The following is a 24,743-nucleotide window of genomic DNA, read 5'->3' on the forward strand; positions in this document are numbered from 1 at the left end:
AAGTGGTATTTATCACTTCTCGCAACATGTCAGGGGAATGTATTGCTTATTTTATGGCACATTAGTGCTTGGTCTCTAAAAATGTCGGTTCAGCATACTCATTATATATTTTATTTTATTTTAGTCCAGAGAACAGCGCCCCAAACTTGTCCCGCTTCGCCCGCCCCCACCGCTGATGCGGTTGATTGGCTGAGCCCACAGTCAGTCGATAGCACAGTGACGCAACACGTGCATGTGACTCAAACACGGTCATGTGATTTTTGTTTTTGTTTGCTGCTTTCACTTCCGTCTTCGTTCTGAGAGAGTCACGTGAACGCCAGAGAGAAGACCATTAGCCCATGTTGTCATATATCCTCCTCCACCGATTTTGTCTTCAAACCGGGTTTGGGAAGCACTTGGCCGGACAGTGCCTAGTCTGAGCTGTCGGATACCATGGCGGACGGGGAGAGGTCGCCGCTGCTGTCTGATCCACAAGATAGTCCGAGCTCTTCCTATAGCTCTCGTCGAGCCAAACCACACAGTAAGTGTCTGGTCTCCACTAGAACATAGAATAACTGCAATAAGAAGATGGGAACGAGAGGCAGGCGTGAAGTGCGATCCGTCTCTTCAATACTGGGATGATGTGTTTTGTACACTGAGAAGTACTCGAAGTAGTTCTGAGTACTGAACGAGTATGTAATACAGGTATTTCGCCGAAGTTAATTTACGCATGATGATGCAGTATCTCTGTAGCCTCATATATAACTGTCTTATGTAGGAGGTTCATAACTATATATCATTTCTATATTGTCGTTAAGTGCAAAGTAAAGGGATTCTAAAAGGGGATGGTTTCAACAGATGTTGAGGTCATGAGTGTAGGTGTTTTCTTCTTTCACTTCCTACTGCTACTTTCAGTTAGTCAGATGCTTTTTCTTTGAGTGCGTCCAGGGGTTAACATAGATTTTATAACACACTTCAATGGCTCGTGTGGGTCAATGGGGATAAATCTGTTACTACAGTTATCAACGTTTATTCACACACGAGTCAGCTGGTTTATCGCCCATCATTTACAGCAGATTCCTCAGCCAATACCACAGGACACTACTACGTATTCACTTAACAATAAGGGTTAGTATTAACAATAAATCAATATTGATAACAGTTTTTGTTCCCTACGCAGTTGCTTTAAAATACATTTGTACTCTCTCTCCCCCTCCTTCCCTTACCTCACTCTCTCCTATTCTCTCCTCCCCCCTCAGACTTTGAGTCTCCCTTCCCCAGCTCCAGGGCTGACATGATGGAGCCGCCTCCGCCCTACTCCCTCCCGGGAGTCAGCCCCGACGAAGGGGCCTCCGTGGGGGTGAGCTGCCGGGTGTGCCAGAGCTCCATCTCGGTGGAGGGGAAGGGGCACCAGCACGTGGTCAAGTGTAGCGTCTGCAACGAAGCCACGGTGAGTCTGGGGAACGCCATGCATCACTTCATCCTCCCTTCAACAACGGAATGAAAGACGGACACCAACTGTAGATTCAGTTCTTCATAGGAGGAGGAGGAGAAGGGAGGGTTTGATTAATCTAATTGGAGCCTACTTGTGGTGAAGAGATGTTGAGCTAAAACCTATCCATTGTCAATAGGGCAGTGAGTACAGCAAAGATGTTCTGAAACTGCTTTTCTGTCAGATACCCCCTAAGGGGTCGATCCCGGGTGTGGTCAAGCGTTTGGTTTTGGACTTGACACAAGAATAAAATGAATGCTCATTAGAGCTGTGCACTATTAGTTGGTTGTGATGCATCCATCGATCTTCAGTCACAAGACAATGTTCAGATGAACTTTACAAATCATTCTTTATCTGGGGATAAAACTATACTGCCACCTTGTGGATTGATTACTGTAATTACAGTTGTACTGTGTGTGTGTGTGTGTGTGTGTGTGTGTGTGTGTGTGTGTGTGTGTGTGTGTGTGTGTGTGTGTGTGTGTGTGTGTGTTCTCCTGTGTGCAGCCCATAAAAAACGCTCCAGTCGGGAAGAAGTACGTGCGCTGTCCCTGTAACTGTCTGCTCATCTGCAAGGTCAATTCCCAGAGGATCGCCTGCCCACGACCCTACTGGTAAAACACACTCTGCCCACACAGACACGCACACAAGCACACCATGATGGAACAAAGCATGCGCTCAGGGACTGTGTTGGAGGCTGACCTGCTACTGTTTCCTAGTAAACGTGTCATCAACCTGGGGCCGGTGCACCTGGCCCCAGACAGCCCAGAACCACGGAACCAGCCGGTCGGAATCAGGGTCCTCTGTGGACATTGTGCTAACGCCTTCCTGGTACGTACACACACACACACACACACACACACACACACCTGGTGCACACACTATTCCACACTTGTTAAATGGGATATATTAAACCACCAGGTGTGAGTGTGATAAGCCACTTTGAAAATCTGTCTCTTCTGACTTCACAAGTGGGCGTGTCCACCTAGATGTGTGCTGGATAGATCAGTCTACCAGCCTACCCAGTGGACTGTAGCAAACGTTGCTCATCTATCCGTCATACATCTAGGACGGGTGGACGAGCCCATCTGTGATGTCAGAAGAGGCCGATTTTCAAAACGGCTTGTAACGGCTAATCACACTCACACCTGGTGGAATAATAGGTCACCTTTAATACCTTCAAGTTCATGCTCGCTCTCTCTGTCTCTGTGTATCTCTCTCTCCCAGTGGACAGAGTTTTCTGACAGAACCCTTGCCAGGTGTCCACATTGCCACAAAGTGTAAGTCCGTCCACCTTGGTATTGTGATTGTTTCCTGCTCCACTTTGCCTGACCCACTCCCTGCGTCCGCTTTGCAGCTCTTCTATTGGCCCTCGGTACCCCAGAAGGAGGAGCTTGCTGTGCTTCCTGCTCTGTTTGGTGCTGGCCGCCACGACTGCTGGACTCATGGTGTGTGTATTATATTTATATAGATATATTATTATTACATTATATGTAGGAGCCTAAATGCCTATTTGCTTTATTTAAGTTCATATTTTACGATGACGTTTGGATTTTCATAAGTGAAATAATAAAATAGTTAATTGTGTTAATTTTGAATATATAGAATTTTATTTTGAAATTCCCTTGCATATTTTTGGTGTATGTGCACATTTAGTTACTTTATTTTGAAGTGTGAGAGGAACTTAATTATGTTAATTACCGGTGACTGTCTGTCAGGATAACAAGCGTGGAGCCACACAGTCTTTTGACCTCTCTCGCTCTCTTCCTATCTCATACCTCTAATCATAACCTCATTGTGGAAAAGTATCTTTGTATTTTGTGTTTGACCAGTAAACCTTTTAAACTTCACGTCGTGGTCCGGTGGATTATTTTTGATTAGACCTATTGATCCTATATTATATGTATTTTCTTAATATCTTTTCCCGTGTGTGTGTGTGTGTGTGTGTGTGTGTGTGTGTGTGTGTGTGTGTGTGTGTGTGTGTGTGTGTGTGTGTGTGTGTGTGTGTGTGTGTGTGTGTGTGTGTGTGTGTGTGTGTGTGTGCAGGCGGGGACGTGGACTCCAGCCCAGCATTCTAGAGGGATCTATGCGGCCTGGGTCCTGATGTTGGTGCTGGCTCTGTACTCCCTGGGGCGAACCCTTTACTGGAGATGTCTCCGGATCAGCCAACCACTGTCCAACGAAGTATAGAGAGAGAGAGGGAGAGGGAGAGAGCAGAAGAGGTTGAAGAAAGTGAGATTGATAAGTGGAACAACTTTTGAGATGAGTAATCTCAATATCTCAGAGATGGATTGATTTGAGAGAAGTAGACACATCGATTCATAGATGGATGAATTGATTGATGGATGGTAAGGCTGATAGATCCATCAGTTGGAGGGATCCAACTGATGGATCTTTCTTCCAAATATCCTGAAAAACACTAGCCAACCACAGCACTCTATGCGCCGGGGCACGGGAGCCGACCAGACACTTTTAAACCAATCACAGGGCCTTCAATGTTCTCATTCGGTTCATATATTGCAGCTTGTGCCAGTTTGAGCCTGTCCAAATGGATTTAAGTCTGCTCAAACCAGTTAGGCTTAGCTCTTGCCAGATTGAGTCCCTTTATAGATTGTGCCAGTATTGAGCCAATCAGAAGGAGCATATGCATTACTTAGTTTGGATCATGGGTCTGCTGCTCTAGTTATATAACCCGAAGACGGACCCAAAGCATCCAAGCGTGTCTAGTCTTTACTTTGAGGCATCGCGGCACTAACAGATCCCCTCGCATTAGCACTTTGACCGTCTGTTTTTAACCCTGAGTTAGGACGCCATGCCCTGACTGGCTAACTGTGGAATCAGCTGTTGGCTCAGCTTTATTCTAAGGATCATGACCTCCTGATACGCCACATGATCAATAATATCATTTACTAATTTATAATGGAATATACAGATCCTGGAGATAAATTGTATGGACCAATGGGAGACATAAGGGACTTATATTCACTGCCATTGTCAGTATATGTAAAATATGACATTTCTCCTTTCATATGCCGGGCACACTGATCAGAAGTCCAACCACTTCCTGTCAGGCTTGAAGAATTCACGATTCTTGCTAGATTATCTGAGAGACTGACTTGCTAGTACTTCAATTTAATCAATTGAGAAAAAGTTACTCATGAAGGGACCTCACTATCCAACCCATAATACAGGATTTTAACGTATTCTTTATTACCTTGGGAATCAAAATATAACTTGGGCATTTATTTAGATGTTTTTACATTTTTCATTTGTCAGTGTCAATGAGCACTTTGTTTTGAAAATAAATCTTGTTCTTGGCGGAAATGTTGTCGTTGTATAACTGAAGACGCTGTGTTAACTAAACCCAAAACGTACGTACGAACTGTACCTTTGTAGGCCTATGTCAGGGCTATTCAACCTCCTTATCAAGTGGGCCGAAAAGGAAAATCACTGGGGGTTCATGGGCCACAAAGAGTACAACTACGTGAATGAATCGCTACAAATAAATCATACTTAAAGTAGTGTTAACTTAATATATATATTACTACTACATGGAATAAACTTGTCAGACGCATTCCTTCCTTCTTCACTTTTAATCGTATCATTATAAAAGATTTTGTTCTCACATATTTTGGACACGTATTTAGAATTAAACAATGTTGTTTGAATCATCACAAAACAGAACTACCGTACATATGAGCCATTTTGAGCCAGTGAGTCAGTGAGAAAGATTGCACTGCCTTGTTTGCCTAGTTTGGCTCATCCTGAGACACTCATGCAGCTTCTCATAGGTCATGGAGCAACGTGCCCTTGTTCTGATGGCATTCATATGAGAAAAGCTAGACTCACATGTATCGGTTGAGCCAAACATTGTTGGAATAAGTGATGCCAGTTCCTGATTGTGGGATACTGATACTGGCTAGTATCACCGGCTACACACAGAAACCTGGTTTGCATTCAACTATGTTTCTCCTTTATTTTATTTATTTTTTGCATGCAACCTCTTGCGGGCCAGAAAAAAAATTGAGAGGGGCCGCATTTGGCCCACGGGCCGCTAGTTGATTAGGACTGGCCTATGTGTTTTATTTTTTATTGAACACAAGGACGCGAGGACTCTGGTGCCCTCTAGCGGTGGTTTGTGTTGGTTCGCTATTAAACCTGTTGTACTGCATTCTAACGTAGGCCTAGATCGGTATTCTTTATGCTCGGCTTCGGTTGACTATGTACTTCCTATTTTGACACTAAACAGAGCTTTGACTAGCTTATTTGACTCTCACAATATTTTGTGTGTGTTTGGGTATACAACTGCTGAAGATTTCACTGAGCAGCTACGGTTTTTATAAGGCTTTCCTAAGTTTAGAATAGCATTGAAACTTTAGGCTAGTAAACCAGAGAGAGTTAACTGTAAAACACCTCTCTACAAGTCTCTCTAGTGAGCTACCTCTCTGCCACCCTCTCTCCCTCGCTTAGTGCTTTACCTCTTTATGATTGTGTGTGATTAAAAATGTGGCCTGACAGAGCAAGAGATCAACGGACAGACAGCCAAACAGACTGACGGACAGATAGATGAATGGATGTATTGATTCAATCCTCGTTCCTGAGATAGACGGAATTTCTTCCGTTTTTCCACAGCTGTTACATTCCCCTTTCTCTCTCACCCTCTCGGCCGCCCGCCCGCCCGCCACCCCCCCCTCCCTTCTGACATGTGACCCCAGTGAGGGCTCCAACCCCAGCGGGACAGGGGGATATAGAGTACTAGGGAGACGGCCCCGTGGACACTCAGTTCTGGAAGCGCTGGGACCTGGGAGCGCCGGTTCTTCTCCGGCCAGTGGAGAGCTGTGATCACCGTTCAGCTCGTGACCCGCGGGAAATACTGGCGTCCTTCTCCAGGGACGGATCCTAAGGCTGTTCTGGAGGCTCCCTGCTGAGGTTCTGACCCACATCTAGAAGGTTCTGATGTTCTCTGACTGATCTTCACCTGCAGCAGCGTCCGGCTTGGGGCATTTTTTTTTTGGATGTACTGTATATGAATATATATACACAGACACGGGTTGTTTCGGACCATGATGGACAGGAAGGGGTCCGACATGAGCCAAGCAGGGGGCAGAGGGTCCAGGAGGTCCCGGTGGTCCCGGTTCCATGACGGGGGGGTCCAGGGGGATTCAGGTATCTTACCTATCGGCAAGATCACCAGGCGGACCTCCGCGAAGCCCCCGTACCTCCAGCAAGCAGGCGTGGTGCACGCACGCCGGTGAGAGCGTGGTGAATTTTTTTTAATATAGGCCTATATATAGGCCTACCTTCTTTCTCATTTCTAGTCAAGCTATAACCAAAAAAAAGTACCAAGTTTTGGTTAGGCTGGTCATCAGAGCCGGGAGGGGAGAAGCTAGGGTCATGACCTCTGTCTAGAGGGACAAGCAGCCTCTTCTATCAGTTCTGTTTCTATGTTGCTGCTTCTTGTGTTATCACAGAACACAGTTCGTTATCAGTGCCTATATTCTGTGTTCTTCTTCTGTTGCTGTTCCTTGTGTTTTCAGTGTCACTGTTCTGTGTGTTCTACTTCTATGTTGCTGTTCCTCGTGTTTTCAGTGTCTACGTTCTGTGTTCTACTTCTGTAGCTGTTCTTTGTGTTTTCAGTGTCTCTGTTCCGTGTGTTCTACTTCTATGTTACTGTTCCTTGTGTTTTCAGTGTCTCTGTTCTCTGTGTTCTACTTCTATGTTTCTGTTCCTTGTGTTTTCAGTGTCTATATTCTGTGTGTTCTACTTCTGTGTTGCAGTTCCATGGTTTAGGACGGTGGTTGGCATGTGAGCAAATGGTGCTATAAACATTTACTGAAACGGCACATGCTATTTTCACACTCTGTCTGCCCTTATGCCTAAAAGAAGACCATCTTAAACTGTGTGTGTGTGTGTGTGTGTGTGTGTGTGTGTGTGTGTGTGTGTGTGTGTGTGTGTGTGTGTGTGTGTGTGTGTGTGTGTGTGTGTGTGTGTGTGTGTGTGAAAGTGTTTGAGATGGATAATTGCAAGTGCGAACAGGATATTTAGAGTGAAGCTCTTAGATAATTAAAAAACTTTAATTATATTAAGTTAATGGAGTAAGGAAAAGCCTTCCCAGTATCATGTGCTGTGTTAAACATGCAAGTGTTGACCTTGCGGCTGTAGGGAACTTTAGTCCTCGTAAACCTTTCTGGTGCTGACGCAAATAAAAAATATTTATTAAAGTAAGCCCGCTAATCGGCCCCTGACTACGGCAACTGGATGCGGTCTGTGTGTGGATGGATGGGTGACCTTCAAGGCTTCCAACTTGTATTGATCCATTTCCAACTGATCCATATATATTGACGTTGACAACTGTCAACTGACGTTTTATGCTGCCTGTCTTGTCTTAACCACATTAACCTAGCTGCTAGCTTGTGTTTGGAACCAAGATGCAGCCAAGGTGACCACTAGGTGGATAATGGCCAGAATGCCCCACTAGGGAGTTGGCAGCTGATGCTATATTAATGTTTGATAGCATGAATCAGCCTGCCTAGCAGCTACACAACATTACAGATTTATGAGTCGAGGTCTCTCTCTCTTTGTCTCTCTGTCTCTCTCCCTCCCTCTCCCCATGCGTCTCTCTCTCTCTCCAATCAGACCATAATGTGACAACGGAGTGCACTTGCTTTATATTACATGCATTTGATTTCTTTGTGCTTCATTGGTCTTCGATAAGGAAGTGTTCTGGTTGGAGAAAGGAGAGCGATCTGCTCTCCAATTGGCGGTCCTCTCCCCATTGTACGTTGTACTTCATCGCTGAAGTCCACAGATTCCTCCAAGTAAAGGTCTCTGTCTCGCTCTCTTTTTCACATCTTCTCTATCTCTATATCATAGTCTCTCTGCCGCAATCTCTCCGAGACTGAATGTCTCGGAGAGACAGTGTTGTCGTATCACTTCATATGGTGTTGGGTATTATTAGTGTGTGTGTGTGTGTGTGTGTGTGTGTGTGTGTGTGTGTGTGTGTGTGTGTGTGTGTGTGTGTGTGTGTGTGTGTGTGTGTGTGTGTGTGTGTGTGTGTGTGTGTGTGTGTGGCCCTCTGCGTTACAGTGATGTAAATCCTAGTCAGCAGTAAGAGAAGCCGCAGTGTGACGAAATAACCTAAGACACACAGACACACTGACACGCACACGCCCACACGCACACATTCAGCCGACCCGCTTTGGTCTGGGGCTGAGTGTAACGTTGTGTTTCCTTTGGGGTCCTAGTGAGAAAGTGATTAGGTGTATTTTGCATTTTTGCACAATACACTTCACATGATGAATAGGTTTATAAAATGCAGATTGCCATTCACGCACGCACTATAGCACCGCAAACAATGTACTGCCACTCTGTACTTGATAGTAGTATAAATAAAAATAAGAAGTATCTTAATCTTCAATCAAGTGATATCTTGTGTTTGTACCGTGCCCTCTCTATGCTCGCTCGCTCGCTGGTGTGAAATGTCCATTTTCTTAGGAATGTTGTGATCTCCTCCGACATTACCACCACTTAGATGTTGGCACGGGTGTCAGAAGGTGGTAATTCCGGTAGCTTAAGAGCTGGTGATTGCACACACTGTCAAGCAGCTCTTGGTGTAATTTGTGTCTCTGTTTACCAGTGCTTGCCAGGCCTTTAACTGATCCCTTGAGGACACACACTAGCATGTCCTTGAACACGGACGATCCGTTTGGTTTATCAGATTCATTTAGCACGTTAGGACTTGGCCTAGACCCCAATCTCAATGGGGGCCCCAGACGTCTAGTGTTACAATCTGCCCCGCAACCCTGCACTAAAGTCATATGCTCTTTTAACTTGAAGTCTCTTTTTAAAAGACCCTAACTATAAAACCCAACCTAGAATAACTAACTATATATCCTCTCAACTCGCTTTACTTGAAACAATAATAATGTACAATAGGTAGCTTTCTATCTATTTGAATCAACACTAATTTACTCTATCTCTATTTTCATCTACACTCGCAGTCTCCTTAAGATTAGAGATTGCATTCCTCTCGTCTGCAATCAGACACTAAGCTTTCCCTGTCTTGGAACTGTCAAAGCGCCAATCACGTTCATCCTGCTAAAACAGCCCACAGAGATTGATGCCTTTTGACAGATGTCATCGCAGCGGCCGCTCTCTGAAACCGTGAAATGTTGCCCGCAGACGTGCCGATGAGGGCACAGCTGAGGCAATAAGGCAATGAACCCCTGAGAAACCCCACACCCACGTCACATGACCAGCTGTCAATCACACAGGCCCTGCCCTACACCATGCTGGCCATTACGTCATCGGAGGTCGCTGAACATTCAGTGTCCAGTTCGAAAGTCATGTCGGGTCAGGTTTATTTTCTCAGAGGTCGAATTGCCCCACATCCCCCTAACTCTACATTCAAAGATTCAAAGGTTTTTATTTCTCACATACTCACGCAGGATGTGCGGTGAAATGTTGGTGTGACATACTCTGCATTTTGGTGCTTAAAATATCAATAAAATATCAATATCAATACACAAGAAAGATAAAGTATTGAGTTATTAAGTTATTGCAAGTATGTTAAGTTATTGTATATTATGCGCGTGAAGTTATGTAAGAGTTGTGAAATGAAGAATATTATAAATAGATATAAAATCAAAACTAGGTCCCCCTAACTCTCGGTCCTCAGAACTTTAGGTCTTCAGAACTCTAAGTCCTACTAACATGGTCATGTAATTTATCTAATTACTTGTAACACTAAGGTCCTCATAACTCAATGAATGATGGGTTAGCTAGATGGACCAATCACGGAGAGATGTCCCTTCGATGGCTTTATGATGTGATATCCTTTCAGAAATATCAGATGAGCTTGATGATTAACACCCAATGCAGCCCGGAGTAGAGCTTCAACCATAGGCGCAGCGGCCATATACATTGGGGGGTACAAGTCCCCCCCAATGTTCAGATATGTCCAAAATGTCCCCCCCAATAAATCGCTGGGAATAGGGATAAAGCAATTCAATATTTCTATGGGTAGAACACTTAGGTTTTCCCTGAAGTACACACCGTTCGCTGAACGCATTTCTGCACAGAGTGCGCGCCGCACACCCTAAATAACTCAATCCGATTCCATCTACAGCTCTTACAGCCAATGAGAATATGGCTGTTCGGGCTAGCTAGCCAATGGGATAGATCCATGATTTGATTCGTCCCCGCACGTGCGGCTCGGTGACGGTGACTTGTCACTCGATTGCATTGGTCATCAACCGTCTTTTTTACATGACCACGGAATCAAAAACATCAACAACAGCAAATGAGTGGCGTGTTACGATCGAAAACACAGGTAAGTTATGAAGCTTTTGATAGTGTCTCTCAAATTTCGTGGGTTGTTGTCACTTCTCTAGCGAGCAGCATCATTAGCTATGTGTTACTTATGTAATAAGACAGCTAGATGACGTTGGCCCCGGCCCCATTCCGTAATTCCAACGCCTCATTATGCCGACGTCTCAATGTTCCGAAATGTTCCCCATTAGATCTAAATGCATGGGCAGTTTGGTTTAAAATGTGCTGGGGACAGAGATGCATTCGGAAGTGCATTTTCAGAAGTGCTGGATGCACTCGTTTTTCTCTCTTTAGTGCAGTCAATGAAAGGTTCTGAAAGACGGCATACCCATGTAGCTAATACTAAGGAATACAATGTATACAAAATCTGTCTGGCACGTTTTATGAAGAAAACGTTTCCAAAAAGTATCGGACATATGACCCACTATGTTCTGCTCCATGTATCCAATGTTGACAACGTGACATGACATGGCTAAGCTACCAACATAAACAAGAGGAGCTAGGAAAGGAAATTAACTGCGTGTTCAAGTTCAGAATGGGGCAAACGTGCACACAGCACTACAAAAATCGTCAAGATTGTATTTGGTGCTGCTAAGTGTGAGAGAGAGAGCCAGAGAGAGAGGCCTGATTCACAAATTAACAAATGCCAGTGACAGTAAAGGTGTTGGCATGCTGTAACAAATATGCATTAGCAACCTTTGCTGGTTTAAGTGAATTCACCATCCCAGTGGCGCAAAAAGTGGGTATGCACTATATGCGGGGCATAGGGGCGCCGCACCAGAGGGGGCGCCAAAGCGATGGAAGTAAAAAAAATTAAGTCGGCATTTTCTGTTTTTAACAGCGTTTGTGTACGTGATATGATGATCAATAACAGAGGAACGTCACTGATAAGGCGCCCCCCCGCTCCTTCGCGTCCCTCCCCCCTCCTCCGCACACGGCGCTCCAGTGTGCTCCCCCTCGACCACGCCCTGGAGGCGAGCGCCAGAGTGTCTTCATTTGAACAGTATTGTCATCTGATGACACCTACCTCAATATGGAGAGGCAGAGAAGAAAGCCCTCAGGGTCACAACATAGAAAAAGAAGGATTGGGAAGGAGAAAGGGTGCGCAGGGATGAAGAAATCTTTTCAAAGTGTTTAAAAGACAGCTGTTTTTATGTCAGTGTATCAAGAGGAGGCTTGTAAATATTCAGGTTGGCTAAATCTACTAGTAAAACAACAGGTTACTGTTGTCCTACAATATCACGGATCATAACAAGAAAAATAATGGAACTTGTTTGTGGTTATTTTGTTTTACTTCAATCTCTATGCAAGTCTTTGTTTTATGTCAATAGACCCAGTAAACCGGTTTGGTGAAGCTAGAGTTGCTGACACGCGCCTTGTGGTGGGGAATAATAACTGGCAGTGTCTTTCAAAGATACTGAAGCACCATCAAACAAGTGGTTACCACATAAATGCTTATCTGATGTGGAAAGAATTGAAATCCCGCTTATGCCTAGGTAAAACTATTAGCGAATTGCAGAGAGCCTGTTGACTCGAGTGATCGACTGCATACTCTTCCTTGCAGAAAGAAACCTGCCACTGAGGGGGACAAAATGCACAGCTAGGAAATCCTAGAAGTGGACATTTTCTGGGTATCCTTGATCTCTTATGCCGCGTTTCCACTGCAGGGTGCGGAACGGATCGGTTCGCAAAGGTGCGGTAGGGAGGGGACTGTATAGCCCAGCTCAGTTCCGAGGTCGCGTTTCCACCGCCGACAGTACCCTTTAAGGTAGGCCGGATGTCGATCACCGCGGCAGCTACGTAAACATCGTAAACAACGTCTTCCTCCCCAAGAATGCAGAGGAACGTCTCCACCTCCTTGTTCGCCCAAGCAAGCGTTTTACGGGACATGTTAATTGTAAAGAATAATACCTCGAGGCTACTGTTTGTTTGTTTTTATCCCCACGTCGCCCGGAAGTGATGATTCTGTCGACCAATCAACGGAGGGGGTGTGTAGCTAGAACTTCCCGGGACCCTTTCAGGCATCTCGTCTCGTTTTCAGTACCCCAACGGTGGAGTACTGAAAACGAGGCCAAAACGGGTACAGCTAAGTCCGGGTCACGCCCACTTTTGGCGGTGGAAACGCAACCCGTACCGCACCTTTGCGAACCGATCCGTTCCACACCCTGCAGTGGAAACGCGGCATTATAGCACGGTATGATGTTACTCTGGCAGAGCATCTTAGAAAGGTTGCCTCTAAAAAAAACACCGGATATCTGTCCTGGTGCGCTCAAAATGAATTTTTGATTCAATATCAGAGTTTGTTTTAGGTCAAATTTGTTCCCAGATCAAAAAGGGGGGGGGGGGGGCGCCTGCTATGTGTCTGCATACCCCCCAGAAAGTAGGCAGTTGCGCCCCTGCACCATCCTCTTTAGGGTAACTAGGCTTGGAGGTGTGGAGAGCGAAAGAGAGGAGAAGAGCAAGGGATTGGGAGTAGGAGAAGGGAGGTATTGATGATAGTAGAATCTCATGTTAGCCAGGCCTGCCTCAAAATTGGCTCTGTGTCGCACACACGCACTTGTGTATGTCACCATGGGTAAACCTTTCACATGCACTGTAGGCCTACAAAGTGCACAACCATTCTCAGCACTCCATTTTAGGAACTATCAATGTTGTACATTGTAACAACAAGCCTGCGTGAAGTTTTAACTTGTCTCTCATGATGTTAGTGCTGCTTGTGTTATTTCAGTCGTCATGAGCAAGAGGAAGCAAGAGGGTTGCAGAGACATTCGGCAATGTTTTGCCTCGTCTCAGAAAATAAGCAAAGTAAGTAAAGAGGGGTGATAAAATGAGAAGTGTTAACCTATCAGTTGTAGCATTACAGTACAGTAGAGTTAATAGACTACAAAAAACTAGTCATAGAATTATTGTCATTCAGATCAAAAGTGGTTTGTTGACTATCTGAGAAAGGAACAGTACTTGTTATCTGATAATATTTCTTCCCTGTGGCATATCCACTTTGGTGGATGAAAGGATAAAAGCAGTGTGTGTCAATCTGGTAGTGACATAGAGGTGAGTAGCCTAGAGGAGTTCTGGAAACTAGTAGAGCCTTGTCTTTTCCTATGTTGCAATTTGTAAGTTACTTTGGATAAAAGCGTCTGCAAAATGATTGTCAAAGAGTAAATATTAATGGTTTAAACCGAATTGTGACATTAGAGCAGAATCCTGTTGGCAGTGGCACTGATGTCTATAGTGTGTTTCAGTAGTCTACTGGTAAATAGTTTGCTGATATCTGTGATATTATTCCTTCCATGTTTCCTCTGTTGTGTTCAGAGTAGAGCTAGTGAGCCAGCGGGAGAGACAGAAAGTTTGGAGGATGAAATCACAGGGAGAGTTTGTCAATCTAGTGGTGGCATAGAGGTGAGTCGCCTAAGAGAGGAGTAATATGAAAGGTTAAGACCGAATAATGACATTCAAGCAGAATCCTGTTAGCACACATGTATATAGTGTAGGGTTGTCAAAAAAATTTATACTCAGATACTAATCGATTAAAATTAAAAAAAATAATATCGGATTAGATACTTATGTGCAACAGTATCGATACTAAAATCACTGTCTTCATCATCTTCATCTCTTTTTTTTCTCGCCTCCTTCAGTTGACACACAACTTTACACAGCAGCGTTGCAGTTGCTAATATAGCAATATAATAATTATCAAGTCAAGTTTCATTCAAGGTTACAAAACATTGTATAATGTATGTATTCATAGATTAATCCATAACTAATCAGAAAACATTTAGGTTATGTCCTTGACATGTCTAATTCTTTAACAGTGCATCATTCAATACGGCTAATGGTTCCACCATGAGATTAGCTCAGTGTGCTCTCTCGTGAAACTCATCGATGTACTTATTAAACAAGTGGTTGAAAATATCAGAAAAAAATCAATGTTTTCTGAGGGGTAACAAAAGTTTTGGGGTGACTTCTATTTAGGTCCATGAGATAGATGCACCTGGGTGGGTTTTACTCAACATTGGCAAATGTGATGGTTATGCAATAAGAAATGTAATGGAAGTAAGAACTGGCTGGATTTTGTGTCTTTGTTGTGGTGGTGCAGGTGTTTGTTTGTGTGTGTTTTGTAAAAAAGGCAAAACATCAATGAATGTAATGTGGAAAAAAAAGGACTGGATTGGTTGAAATATTGAGGAGCACAAAATGTTATATTTAATTTAAAAAGTAAAGGAAAACAGAGCTCTGAAGTATATGTGTGTCAACCTTTTCCTAATTTCAAGTCTTCCACACTCCCAGACTGCTTGGTCACATCCAGTATTAAAGTGTTTTAAACATCCATCCCCAAAAAGGTCTTCAAAATTAGGTGCTAGGTATTGAGATTTTGCTCTCAGAGTGCACCAGATTAATGCATGTTCAAAATCTTTGCCTGGGGGGGGGGCCGGGCCCCGCCCCCGCCCCCAGGCATTTGTCCCCCCCAATGTTGAAACCATGGCTACACCTCTGGCTTCAACCCTCAGTCTGAAATCAGCTGACTCGGAGTGAGGGCTGGAGCAGAAACATGGAAACTCATACTTCTGCCTCCGATAGTTCAGTTCGAGAACTCTTGGAACTAGATCTCTCTAGAAGCATTCCGACTCGAAGACAGATGCTAATTTCAGATTGAGTGTCTGTCACACACACACTCCTCCCCAGATTCAATATTCGTAGCACGCCCATGGGTTTCATAGGGTTAGAAAGGGAGGAAGAGAGGTGTGTGTGTGTGTGTGTGTGTGTGTGTGTGTGTGTGTGTGTGTGTGTGTGTGTGTGTGTGTGTGTGTGTGTGTGTGTGTGTGTGTGTGTGTGTGTGTGTGTGTGTGTGTGTGTGTGTGTGCTCTTTTAAATTAAATTCCCAAATGTGGCTTTTAGTCAAAGAAAAAATATGAATAAAAAAACGAATTGGTGTTTGTTTCTAATTAGCATTTTGACAGGTCCATAACATTTTTCAACAGAATATCAACGATTGATCACCGAATAAACCAACTAACTTTTGCGGGAAAAGTACCATGGATGGCAGACTGCATTGCAAAGTTGTGTTTCGTCTGAAGGCATAGAGTTAAATTAAACAATAAATCAATAGTTTGGTCCTTGGATCACATCGGGTTTACCTACTTTGTCAGTTGACTGACTGTTGTCAGTTTTGATAATACAAATATATTTTTTCAGGCGTTCATCTCTTGACCAAACGCGATAGTGGCGAAGTCACGCCCTTTCCGGTAGAGCCCACGGGACCTATGAGATCGAAAAATGAGAAATGTATTTCCGTTTAATGTTTCCGTTTAATATGAACTTAGAAAAATAAGTTCATATTTATTCCTCCTATGCTCGTTGTTGACGATGTAATAGTTGCGTTTTGCATGTACTTGTTTTGCCTCTCCGGGGAGTGTTAACTGGCATACACCACTCGTGAGAGACCGGAAGATTGCGCTACTCCAGGATAACGCTAAAATGCAGGATCCTCTTCTTAACATGATGATGGCCAGGCATTCGTTTATCTGTTTCCGTGAAGACAGAGGGCGGTGCAGGACGTGCAGGTCAACCCGGGCTGCTGGATCTATCATTTAAAACCAAACGTCGGAAGATGTAAATCCGAGTCAACCAAAGCAACACCTTAAGTCAAGTAAGATGACGATGATGTCAACCGACAGTTTTAAACATATCTTATTTTTAACATGTGTCGAAGTATTTTCTATTAAGAGCACATCGACAGTAGAAGTAGGCAGATGTTGGGGAAGAAATTAAAAAAGTTGTCGTCTTAAAATCGAGCGAAATCTGCAAGTTGTATCTAGGCCTACAGGGTGTAGGGTGTACGCGAAACATGACTACATTAAATCTCAAACTTGAGTGTATGCCTGGTAAGCTCAAACATGAACATGCTGGAACATAGGACGCACACACACACGCACGCACGCACACGCACACACAGGGATTTAAGGAGCTTCAGAAATGATCATCTTATTAAATAGAGAAAAACATTCAGCTAAACAGCAAAGACTAATCCATCTGACCATCAATTTTAAAGTTTATGCAAACTGCCGTTTGCATTACTGCGTTATCTCTTCCCATACACTCTTCCCTTATACAGAGATATACTCCCTACCCCGCTGTCTCCCGTTGTCGTCTGTCTCTAGTCCACCTCTCTGTTCTTGGCAGCCTTTGTCCCACCACTTATAGAACACGTTATCAACACACTCAGGCCTGGGGTCGCTCCAAAGGCCGTTGTACTTGAGGGAGAATGTGGTACCATGTTTACTCGATTCTCCACGTGAGAAATGACATAACTCCTTTCAAAGAGGCGTCCCCCTCTGGTCAGAACAGTCTCATTAATAATGAATGCACAGAGAAGGATTCACAAATGTATTTTGTGATTTATAAATTACTCTTCTATACATTTCAATGCACACACAAATGGATATCGGTATGTATAAATGTAAAATAAATCCAAATGTAATATGAATCCCTAAATATATTAATTAAAAAAATATTTGCAATTTTCATCAAAATATATTTGGATGTTGTTACATGTATAGACAAACTTAAACTTGAATTTACAAAGCGCTTTTAATTTGTGAACTTGTTCTCATTTTTGTGTGAACTGGTCTGTATTTATATGTGGTCTTTTGAGTCTCTCCTGACGTTGCTGGATTCACAAATGCATTTTTTTCAACAAGGAACTCAAAAAAGGAAATCAAACGGTTCTGGATCAATCTGGAGAGACTATTGTGGTTTTGATGTGCTTCATTCACGCACACACGCACACACAGACACACAAACACATACACACAGACACACACACGTACATATACAAATATTATGCAAAACAGTGTCTCTTAGGAAGTGGTCAGTGTTCTGCGGAAAACGGAAGAGAGGGTCAAGCAAAACAGGAAACCAGAGCTTAGATTGTAAACTTAGATTGTAGAACCGGCGCTCCCAGGTCCCAGCGCTTCCAGAACTGAGTGTCCACAGGTTGTAAATCAGATAAGGGCTAGACATGTAGAACATAAACAACCCACTATTTTAAGCGATAAATGTCAGCAAAAAACCCAGAACCAATGACAACTGACGTGGTCATGGAAGTGGAGTTGGATGCGAGCCCTGATGACACGGATAGGAAGATGAGTGAATGACATTGATGTTCAATTTTTACAGTGCACTACAGAGAACAAAGGGTCTTCATGTTTTCATACAAAAAGACCCGCGTGGATCATTTCACCAGAGCCTTCCTGACGACCTCGATAACTTCATCCACAAATGTCAATATCCAATCCATCTGTGTAACTTTGTGTTTTTGTTCCTAACCTTTTTCAGCCTTGGTTTGCTATCGGACCGTAGTGCACCGCCTCATGTTCCTGGTCCTCTTGTGAGCCCCCTGATTGGTGGGCTCCCTGGGAGCTCTCTCCTGATTGGGCAGCAGGCAGCTTGTCTTCAGTTGGCACGGATTAAAACCCAGCTAGCTCTGTCTCAAATCAGCAGCGCTATTGCTGCCGGGCACCAAGCCGTTGCCTCGAGGACCGTCTCCAACACCCCTCCCTACCTTGTATCCACACAAGCCCCTTCCCCTACAGCGACGGCCATCAATCTGCTGAACCTTCTGAAGGTTGCGAACTTGTCCCACAAACTATATAACCCCTATTCATTAGAGAGCCAGGATTATCCACCTTACCAACCCCCAAGTGCCCAGGTAGACCCTGGCAATGTGAGAGAGCCTTCTCACATGGTCACTGGTTCAACCCCTGCATCTATTGGGGCCTCCTTCGCGACTTCTATGAATCCCAGCAACATTCACCCAGCGATGCACCCCAGCTCTATGGGCTTCATCCCTGGTCAGAGTCAGCCAGCCCCTGAGTTTAAGGGGGCCATGAACATCCACATAAAGCAAGCCAAAGGATCTACTATATGGTCAGGGGAGTCCATGCCATCTGACTGCCCTTCCTCATCCAAGCATGCTGCAAACAGCCCGGCCCAATATACCTGTGAATCGGCCATGGACATCCTCAAGCGCTTCAACCTTCAAGAAGAGGACTTGGAGGCGCTGTGTGCTTACCCAGACGATCAGCTCTCCACCGCCAACCTACCCTGCCTGCTGCGAGACATCAGCCAAAATAAGGCTAACCGGTTATCTGCTGCTACTTCGTCAAGCATGGTCCACCAGGCTCAAGGCAGCCATTGTGCCCCAGAAACAACATTAGGACCCGGGGCCGATGTGAAGCGTGCGGTGATAGCGCCTTCTGCCTTTCAGCAGCCTATTAAAGTGATTGAATACGGACATACTAGTAAATATAACGTAGGTATCCGGGAAGAAGAGAAAGATAGAGGACACCACAGCATTAGTGTCAGGCCCAGAAGCTTAATTGAAAGTGGCTTGATGGGAAGTTCAACTAGCCAAAGCCGAGAGACTCTGCAAAAGGACCTAGCGCAGGCCAAACATGGTTGTTCGTTGGCACAGAGATCTACCAACTTGTCTCCTTCTGTTTACAGTCCGTTAACAAGTGTGACTTTTCCCCCAGTCGCTACCAACATTATACCCAAGAGGGATTCTAGTGCTGATCAGGCAGCATCTGCAGCAAGTCAAAGACCAGCTAAAGGCACCGGACACACTAGTCACAGACCGGCGCTAGGTAGCGGAACTACCAGTCATAAAGCAACCACGGGACCTACTGGAACTAACCGTCACAAACCAGCTACAGGTCCCGGAACTAACCGTCATAAACCAACACCAGGTACCGGATCTACTAGTCAGAGCCCAGCTCCAGGCGCTGGAACTACCAGTCCAAGACCAGCTCTAGGTGTGCGAACTACCATTCTCAGACCAGCTCCAGCCACCGATCCAGGGCCAATTCCCATCCCCAGGTCCATCCCTACGAACCAGGGGCCCCCTCCAGCATCTGATGAATCCATCCAGAGACCTCCGCCAGTCAAGCCAGCCGACAGAGTGCCGACGGTGGCCATGATCAGCGACTACATGGGTTTCGAACCTGATCTGTTCCCCCACACCTGTAGTCTCTGTAACAAACCTTGTGCTGCCATGAAGGTGAGTATGTCAGTGGTTTGTTATCGCTCCCTATGGGAGCTAGGTAAATAAGTGTTGTTCCATCCTATGCAAGGTTTATTTATTATTTTAAAGCATATGAATGTCAATGGTGACCAGGAACGTTAAATGGGTGATATTACGCCTCCTATGTGTCTGTTTCCTTCAGGACTGGCTGGACCACAAGAAGCACAAAGTCCACCGGGCCAGCTGCCAACTGCTAAGCAGACAGTCAGTAAATTTCCTTCTCTCAAACTAAACCAAATTGAGCCGGCTTAAATGGTGGGTCATGGAGTCTGAGGCGAGGTCCACATGTAAATTGGTATTTATAAAACATATAATTTCCTTTACGTGAAATGGGGTTTCAAGTAACTGAATACAAAGCTTTTTTTAAAACTCATTCATCATGACTTTGATTTACATAATTTAGTTGTCCATTAATACGTGTGCGCCTAATGCTATTCTGTGGTGTCTGTCAGTGTTCTACCGCCAACTACTGGCCTGGCATGCTTAGGTCGGCATTTTAAGCGAATGTGTTTTGTGCTTGTCAAGGTATTCCGAATGGGAGCCCGATGCAATAACAATCGAGTAAGTCCCACTGACATTAGTCTAGTCTTTTTTCAAAGGCTCACTCCTGATAATCATTACGTTTACGGTTAATGATAGATCATAGTTGGCTTTTTTGGGATGTGTGGGTAACATCTTCTGCTACATTTATAAGCTCTACACTACAGTAACTAAAGCTCTACACTAACCCGGGGATTCCACCGGACGCGTTACGGCAACGTTACGGCTGCGGCACGTCTTGGCCGCGACTTTGTCCTGCTTGCATTTCCACCGGGCGCGTTACGGCAGCGCAACACTGCCTTGCGAGCCAGCCGTATTCCCGCGAGATCACGAGATCCCGCGATAATCCTAAACCTAATGTACTCACCTTCCACTCCCAAAACTATTGCAATTAAATGCCAGACTTTGTCCTTTCTGACATTGTTATTATAAAAAGGATGATTTGAGACCCTTTGATTGACTGCTGACCTGGTGCCACCGGTCATGACGTAATAATGTTGGTGTTTTATTTATTGTGTTTTATTTTGTAAATTGACCGGAATGCTCTATGGCTTTTACTTTTTCACTTCCTGCCCTGATCGATCTGCTCTGTTGAAATTGACGCGGTTCAGCAACGGCTTGTGGCAAAAATAGAAATGCTACGGAATGATAGCGCTGCGGCGCGGCGAGCCGCTCCTGGGATGTTGCTGAGACGTTCCGCAGCCGCGCCCGGTGGAAATGGTCTCATTGATTAGAGTGGAACCTATCTGCTGCGGTGACCGCGGCCAAGACGTGCCGCAGCCGTAACGTTGCCGTAACGCGTCCGGTGGAATCGAGCCTTTACTCTTCCTAAAATTAAGTTGATTGAATGAATACCTGTGGAAGATGCCCATAATGGTAGAATGTGGGTTTGTTTGAACATACCTGTCGATGATGGGTAGCACATTGACAACAATCAGCAGGAAAACACAGGGCAAAACAGAATTTGACTTTACTTGTCTACATCCTTTAGCTCGGACCCTGAAGAATCCCAGCAACCCCCCACGACTACCACAGACACCGCTTCCTCCCAGAGTTCCAGGCCCAGTCTTCAGCCGACCAGCCATGGAGGTCCTGCCCCATCAAACTCTGCACCTCCTTTGACAAGGACCTCAGTGGACACAAAGATTTTGGAAACGGGCAAGTCTCGGTCTCCACAGAGGCTGAGATCAAGGTCAAAGTCTTCAGGAAGGAAAAGATCAAGGTCAAAGTCTTCAGGAAGGAAAGGATCAAGGTCAAAGTCTCCACAGACGAAGAGGTCAAGATCTCGTCAGACAAAGAGGGCAGGGTCAAAGTCTTCAGGAAGGAGGCGGTCGAGTTCAAGGGAGAGGTCAACGTCCAGCGGGAAAGCTAACTCACCCCATAGCTCAAGACCTGTCCACAGGTAACCCAGATTCCCTCAATCTCAATGGTGTAGTTCACCAAATGCATCCCCACCATTCTTCATGCTCGCTTACTTTAATAATATACATGATTGTCAAGCTTCACAGTGATAATATTAAGACCTCCCGTCTGTCCCTTCCACCTCACCTCTTTGTGATTGGTTCCTTCTTTCTCAATAACCTGCAGTAGAAGCCGCTCCCGGTCCTCTACAAACTCCTCCTCCAGCTCCGACCGTTACCATGGCAAAAGGCCGTCCTCGCCAGCCAGAAGGTCTAGGCGAAGGTCTGGGTCCCCACGAAGGGGTCGGAGGTCACGTTCCCATTCACCATGGAGACGAACCCGCAAGTGAGTCGTTAACCTTGATTTGTTGAATCTTCTATCATTGGCAATGGTTGGTTACGGTTAATTATTGATGGTAAACGGTAGTAATCTTAGATAACCTCTTCACAGTAATAAGTTGTCTTGTTTAACTGGTATGGTCTAGTATTCATGGTGATCTTGATCCTCCCAGGTCCCGCTCTGGGTCTCGATCCCCTCACCCCTCCTCTCAGCGAAGACGGTCGCGCAGTCACGATGGGAGGTCTTCGGGTCGCAGACAAGAGGAGACCAGCGTAGAACAGCTGGCCAAGAAACTACTGGAATCCTCTGGTAAGAGACCAGGTAGAGAGACCTAATGGAAGGCGAGGGAGAAAGAGATTGAGGTAGAGAGACCTTGCAGAATATCCCCGTAGATGAATCAGGAGAGGGAGTCAAGCACATTTAAGATTGTTAGATACAGGCAAAGTGAAACCTGATCAGACTCTTCCTGCTTCTCCATCCTCCTCTTCCCTCTGTCTTTCTAACCTCGTTTTCCTTTCTACTTTATCTCCATCTCCTCTTCTTCCCCCTGTTGTCTTCCTCTCCTCCCGCTCCTCCCCTCAAGGTGTCCAGAGCTTCACTGGCTCCTCCAGTCTAGAGCTTGTGGTCCAGACTCTGGCCCCAGTGCTGCTGGCAGAGCTGGCCAAGCTGAAGGCCGCTTCATCATCATCCTCTGATTCATCTAAAGAAAAGAAGCCATCCCCCTCCTCCTCATCTAGAGATGAACAGAAGCAGTCATCCTCCTCATCTAGAGACGAGAAAAAGCCATCCTCCTCCTCCTCATCTAGAGATGAACAGAAGCCGTCATCCTCGTCATCTAGAGACAAGAAGAAGCCATTCTCCTCTTCCTCATATAGTGATGAACAAAAGAAGTTCTGCTCTTCATCTAGAGACGAGAAGAAGCCATCCTCCTCTTCCTCATATAGAGATGAACAAAAGCAGTCATCTTCTTTATCTAGAGACGAGAAGAAGCCACCCTCCTCTTCCTCATCTAGAGACGAGAAGAAGCAGTCATCCTCTTCATCTAGAGACGAGAAGAAGCAGTCATCCTCTTCATCTAGAGACGAGAAGAAGCCATCCTCCTCTTCCTCATCTACAGATGAGAAGTTGTCAACCTCATCTAGAGACGAGAAGAAGCCATCTTCCTCATCTAAAGACGAGGAGAAGCCACCATCCTCTTCCTCATCTAGAGACGAGGAGAAGCCTCCATCCTCTTCCTCATCTAGAGACGAGAAGAAGTCATCATTCTCTTCCTCATCTATTGCTGAACAGAAGCAGTCAGCCTCTTTGTCATCTAGGGACGAGAAGAACCCATCCTCTTCCTCTAGAGATGAAGAGAAAGAATCTTCCTCCTCTAGAGATGAACAGAAACGGTCTTCTCCGTATATAGATGAACAAAAGCAGTCATCTTCCTCATCTCGAGATGACCACAAACAGGCATCCTCTTCTTCGACCAAAGGAGGGAAGGAACCACCTTTGTCCTCGTCCTCTTCCTCTGCCTCTACCCAGGAAATCAAGAAGGTGCTGGTTAAGAAGAGTGCACCAACGATGTCTTCTAAACCTCAGGGGGTGAGTTTGGATGTGTTCCCACAGAATAGAACAAACCTTTCAACCTTTTTTACTTAATGGATTATGGCAAAAAAAAAAATCAAAGTTGAGTAGTTTTCAACCTTTTGTTTTTCCCACTTGTATATCTTGTCTCGTTCTCTGCGTCTTCCCCAGTGTTTGTGTATCTGTGTATAACTCTGTCTCCTGGGTGTAGTCGGGTCTCCTGGGCTTCGTACCGGCCCACCCTCCCCTGCTCCTGTCTGGGCTTCCCTCCACGGTCACCAAGCAGCAGGTGATCTCCGCTGTGGAGAAGTTGGGAAAAACACGATTCATTTATTTGGATGAACATCGGCAAGAGGTGAGAGTTAACCCTGATGATTTGACTTATGAGGTGTGAGTTAAGGAGCCCCTCCCGACTAGCAACTCTAAAATAAGAGCAGGGGCTTCATGCATCAGTCTTCGACTATTGCCTGAAGGCCTTTTTGTGACTGAATCAGGTATTTGACCCTGATCTTGCATGCCGATGAGCCGTTGCACACTTCAACCGAAACTGTGGTAACGTGCGTTTTAATGCCAAATGCTCAATGACAGCTTCTACACATTTCAAGTTTTCCCGTGACATAAACCAACATGGCAGCAATATATCATTTCTGTCCCCCGGCAAATATATGTATATCTAACAGGGATTCGGTTATGGAAATAATGTTGATTTTGTAGTGGCCATTTACATCTTGAAATTAACCTTAAATCCTTTGGTCCCTAATATACTATGCGCCTATACTAATGCCCTTACAGAAGTCTCGTATTAAATGTGATTTAGGATTTTTTTCGGAGAAAATGAACTCTGTATATGTGTCTTTAGGCTATAGTGTACTTTCTACAAGCGACTGCAGCGAAGGCGTTGCTGCGTTTTACGGAGCTGAAGATCGGAGGAAATCCAATCACAGTGACCCAGATCCAGGTTAAACTCATTCTTTCCCTCCCCTACCTCGTCTCTACCTCACAAAATGGCTCAAC

The 24,743-nt window shown here is 45.0% G+C and overlaps 2 protein-coding genes and 2 long non-coding RNA genes across 8 annotated transcripts in view; 3 read left to right on the forward strand and 1 right to left on the reverse strand.

Moving 5' to 3' along the window:
- Positions 1-269: 269 nt before the first annotated feature.
- On the forward strand, positions 270-4,792 carry LOC115529070 (type I phosphatidylinositol 4,5-bisphosphate 4-phosphatase-A). Of its 2 annotated transcripts, XM_030337534.1 has the most exons (8): positions 313-520; positions 1,053-1,107; positions 1,239-1,429; positions 1,976-2,082; positions 2,188-2,299; positions 2,696-2,748; positions 2,826-2,916; positions 3,515-4,792. In XM_030337534.1, the coding sequence occupies exons 3-8, from the start codon at positions 1,274-1,276 to the stop codon at positions 3,656-3,658; spliced, it is 663 nt and encodes a 220-aa protein (XP_030193394.1). In that variant the 5' UTR covers positions 313-520; positions 1,053-1,107; positions 1,239-1,273; the 3' UTR covers positions 3,659-4,792. The 2 variants fall into 2 exon arrangements, with proteins under 2 accessions (XP_030193393.1, XP_030193394.1); XM_030337533.1 differs by lacking the exon at positions 1,053-1,107 and having other exon boundaries at positions 270-520.
- Positions 4,793-6,215: 1,423 nt separating this feature from the next.
- LOC115529128 (mucin-12) overlaps positions 6,216-24,743 on the forward strand; it is a 31,386-nt gene continuing 12,858 nt past the window's right edge. The window contains exons 1-10 of one of the 4 annotated variants that reach the window (XM_030337616.1): positions 6,216-6,719; positions 18,134-19,856; positions 20,023-20,084; positions 20,406-20,441; positions 21,412-21,822; positions 22,008-22,166; positions 22,333-22,469; positions 22,744-23,747; positions 23,941-24,084; positions 24,589-24,687. In XM_030337616.1, the coding sequence (XP_030193476.1) occupies positions 6,532-6,719; positions 18,134-19,856; positions 20,023-20,084; positions 20,406-20,441; positions 21,412-21,822; positions 22,008-22,166; positions 22,333-22,469; positions 22,744-23,747; positions 23,941-24,084; positions 24,589-24,687 (3,963 nt within the window). In that variant the 5' untranslated portion in view covers positions 6,216-6,531. The remainder of the gene's footprint in view (positions 6,720-18,133; positions 19,857-20,022; positions 20,085-20,405; positions 20,442-21,411; positions 21,823-22,007; positions 22,167-22,332; positions 22,470-22,743; positions 23,748-23,940; positions 24,085-24,588; positions 24,688-24,743) is intronic. The other 3 variants (XM_030337617.1, XM_030337619.1, XM_030337618.1) reach the window with 3 other exon arrangements.
- On the forward strand, positions 9,105-14,923 carry LOC115529130 (uncharacterized). The gene is made up of 2 exons (XR_003973459.1): positions 9,105-10,799; positions 13,527-14,923. It is a non-coding gene; the product is annotated as an uncharacterized LOC115529130 (long non-coding RNA).
- LOC115529129 (uncharacterized) lies at positions 15,051-17,090 on the reverse strand. The gene is made up of 3 exons (XR_003973458.1): positions 16,926-17,090; positions 16,189-16,379; positions 15,051-16,057 (listed from the first exon to the last, which is right to left on the reverse strand). It is a non-coding gene; the product is annotated as an uncharacterized LOC115529129 (long non-coding RNA).

This window comes from Gadus morhua, chromosome 17, assembly GCF_902167405.1.
Source record: "Gadus morhua chromosome 17, gadMor3.0, whole genome shotgun sequence".
Taxonomy (NCBI): domain Eukaryota; kingdom Metazoa; phylum Chordata; class Actinopteri; order Gadiformes; family Gadidae; genus Gadus; species Gadus morhua.

What these genes read in the sequence shown, in the direction of transcription:
- LOC115529070 (XM_030337533.1), top strand. Translation starts at nt 433, where the DNA reads ATGGCGGACGGGGAGAGGTCGCCGCTGCTGTCTGATCCACAAGATAGT. An exon ending in TGTCCACATTGCCACAAAGT is followed by an intron (nt 2,749 to 2,825) that starts GTAAGTCCGTCC and finishes TCCGCTTTGCAG; the next exon opens with CTCTTCTATTGGCCCTCGGT. An exon ending in CCACGACTGCTGGACTCATG is followed by an intron (nt 2,917 to 3,514) that starts GTGTGTGTATTA and finishes GTGTGTGTGCAG; the next exon opens with GCGGGGACGTGGACTCCAGC.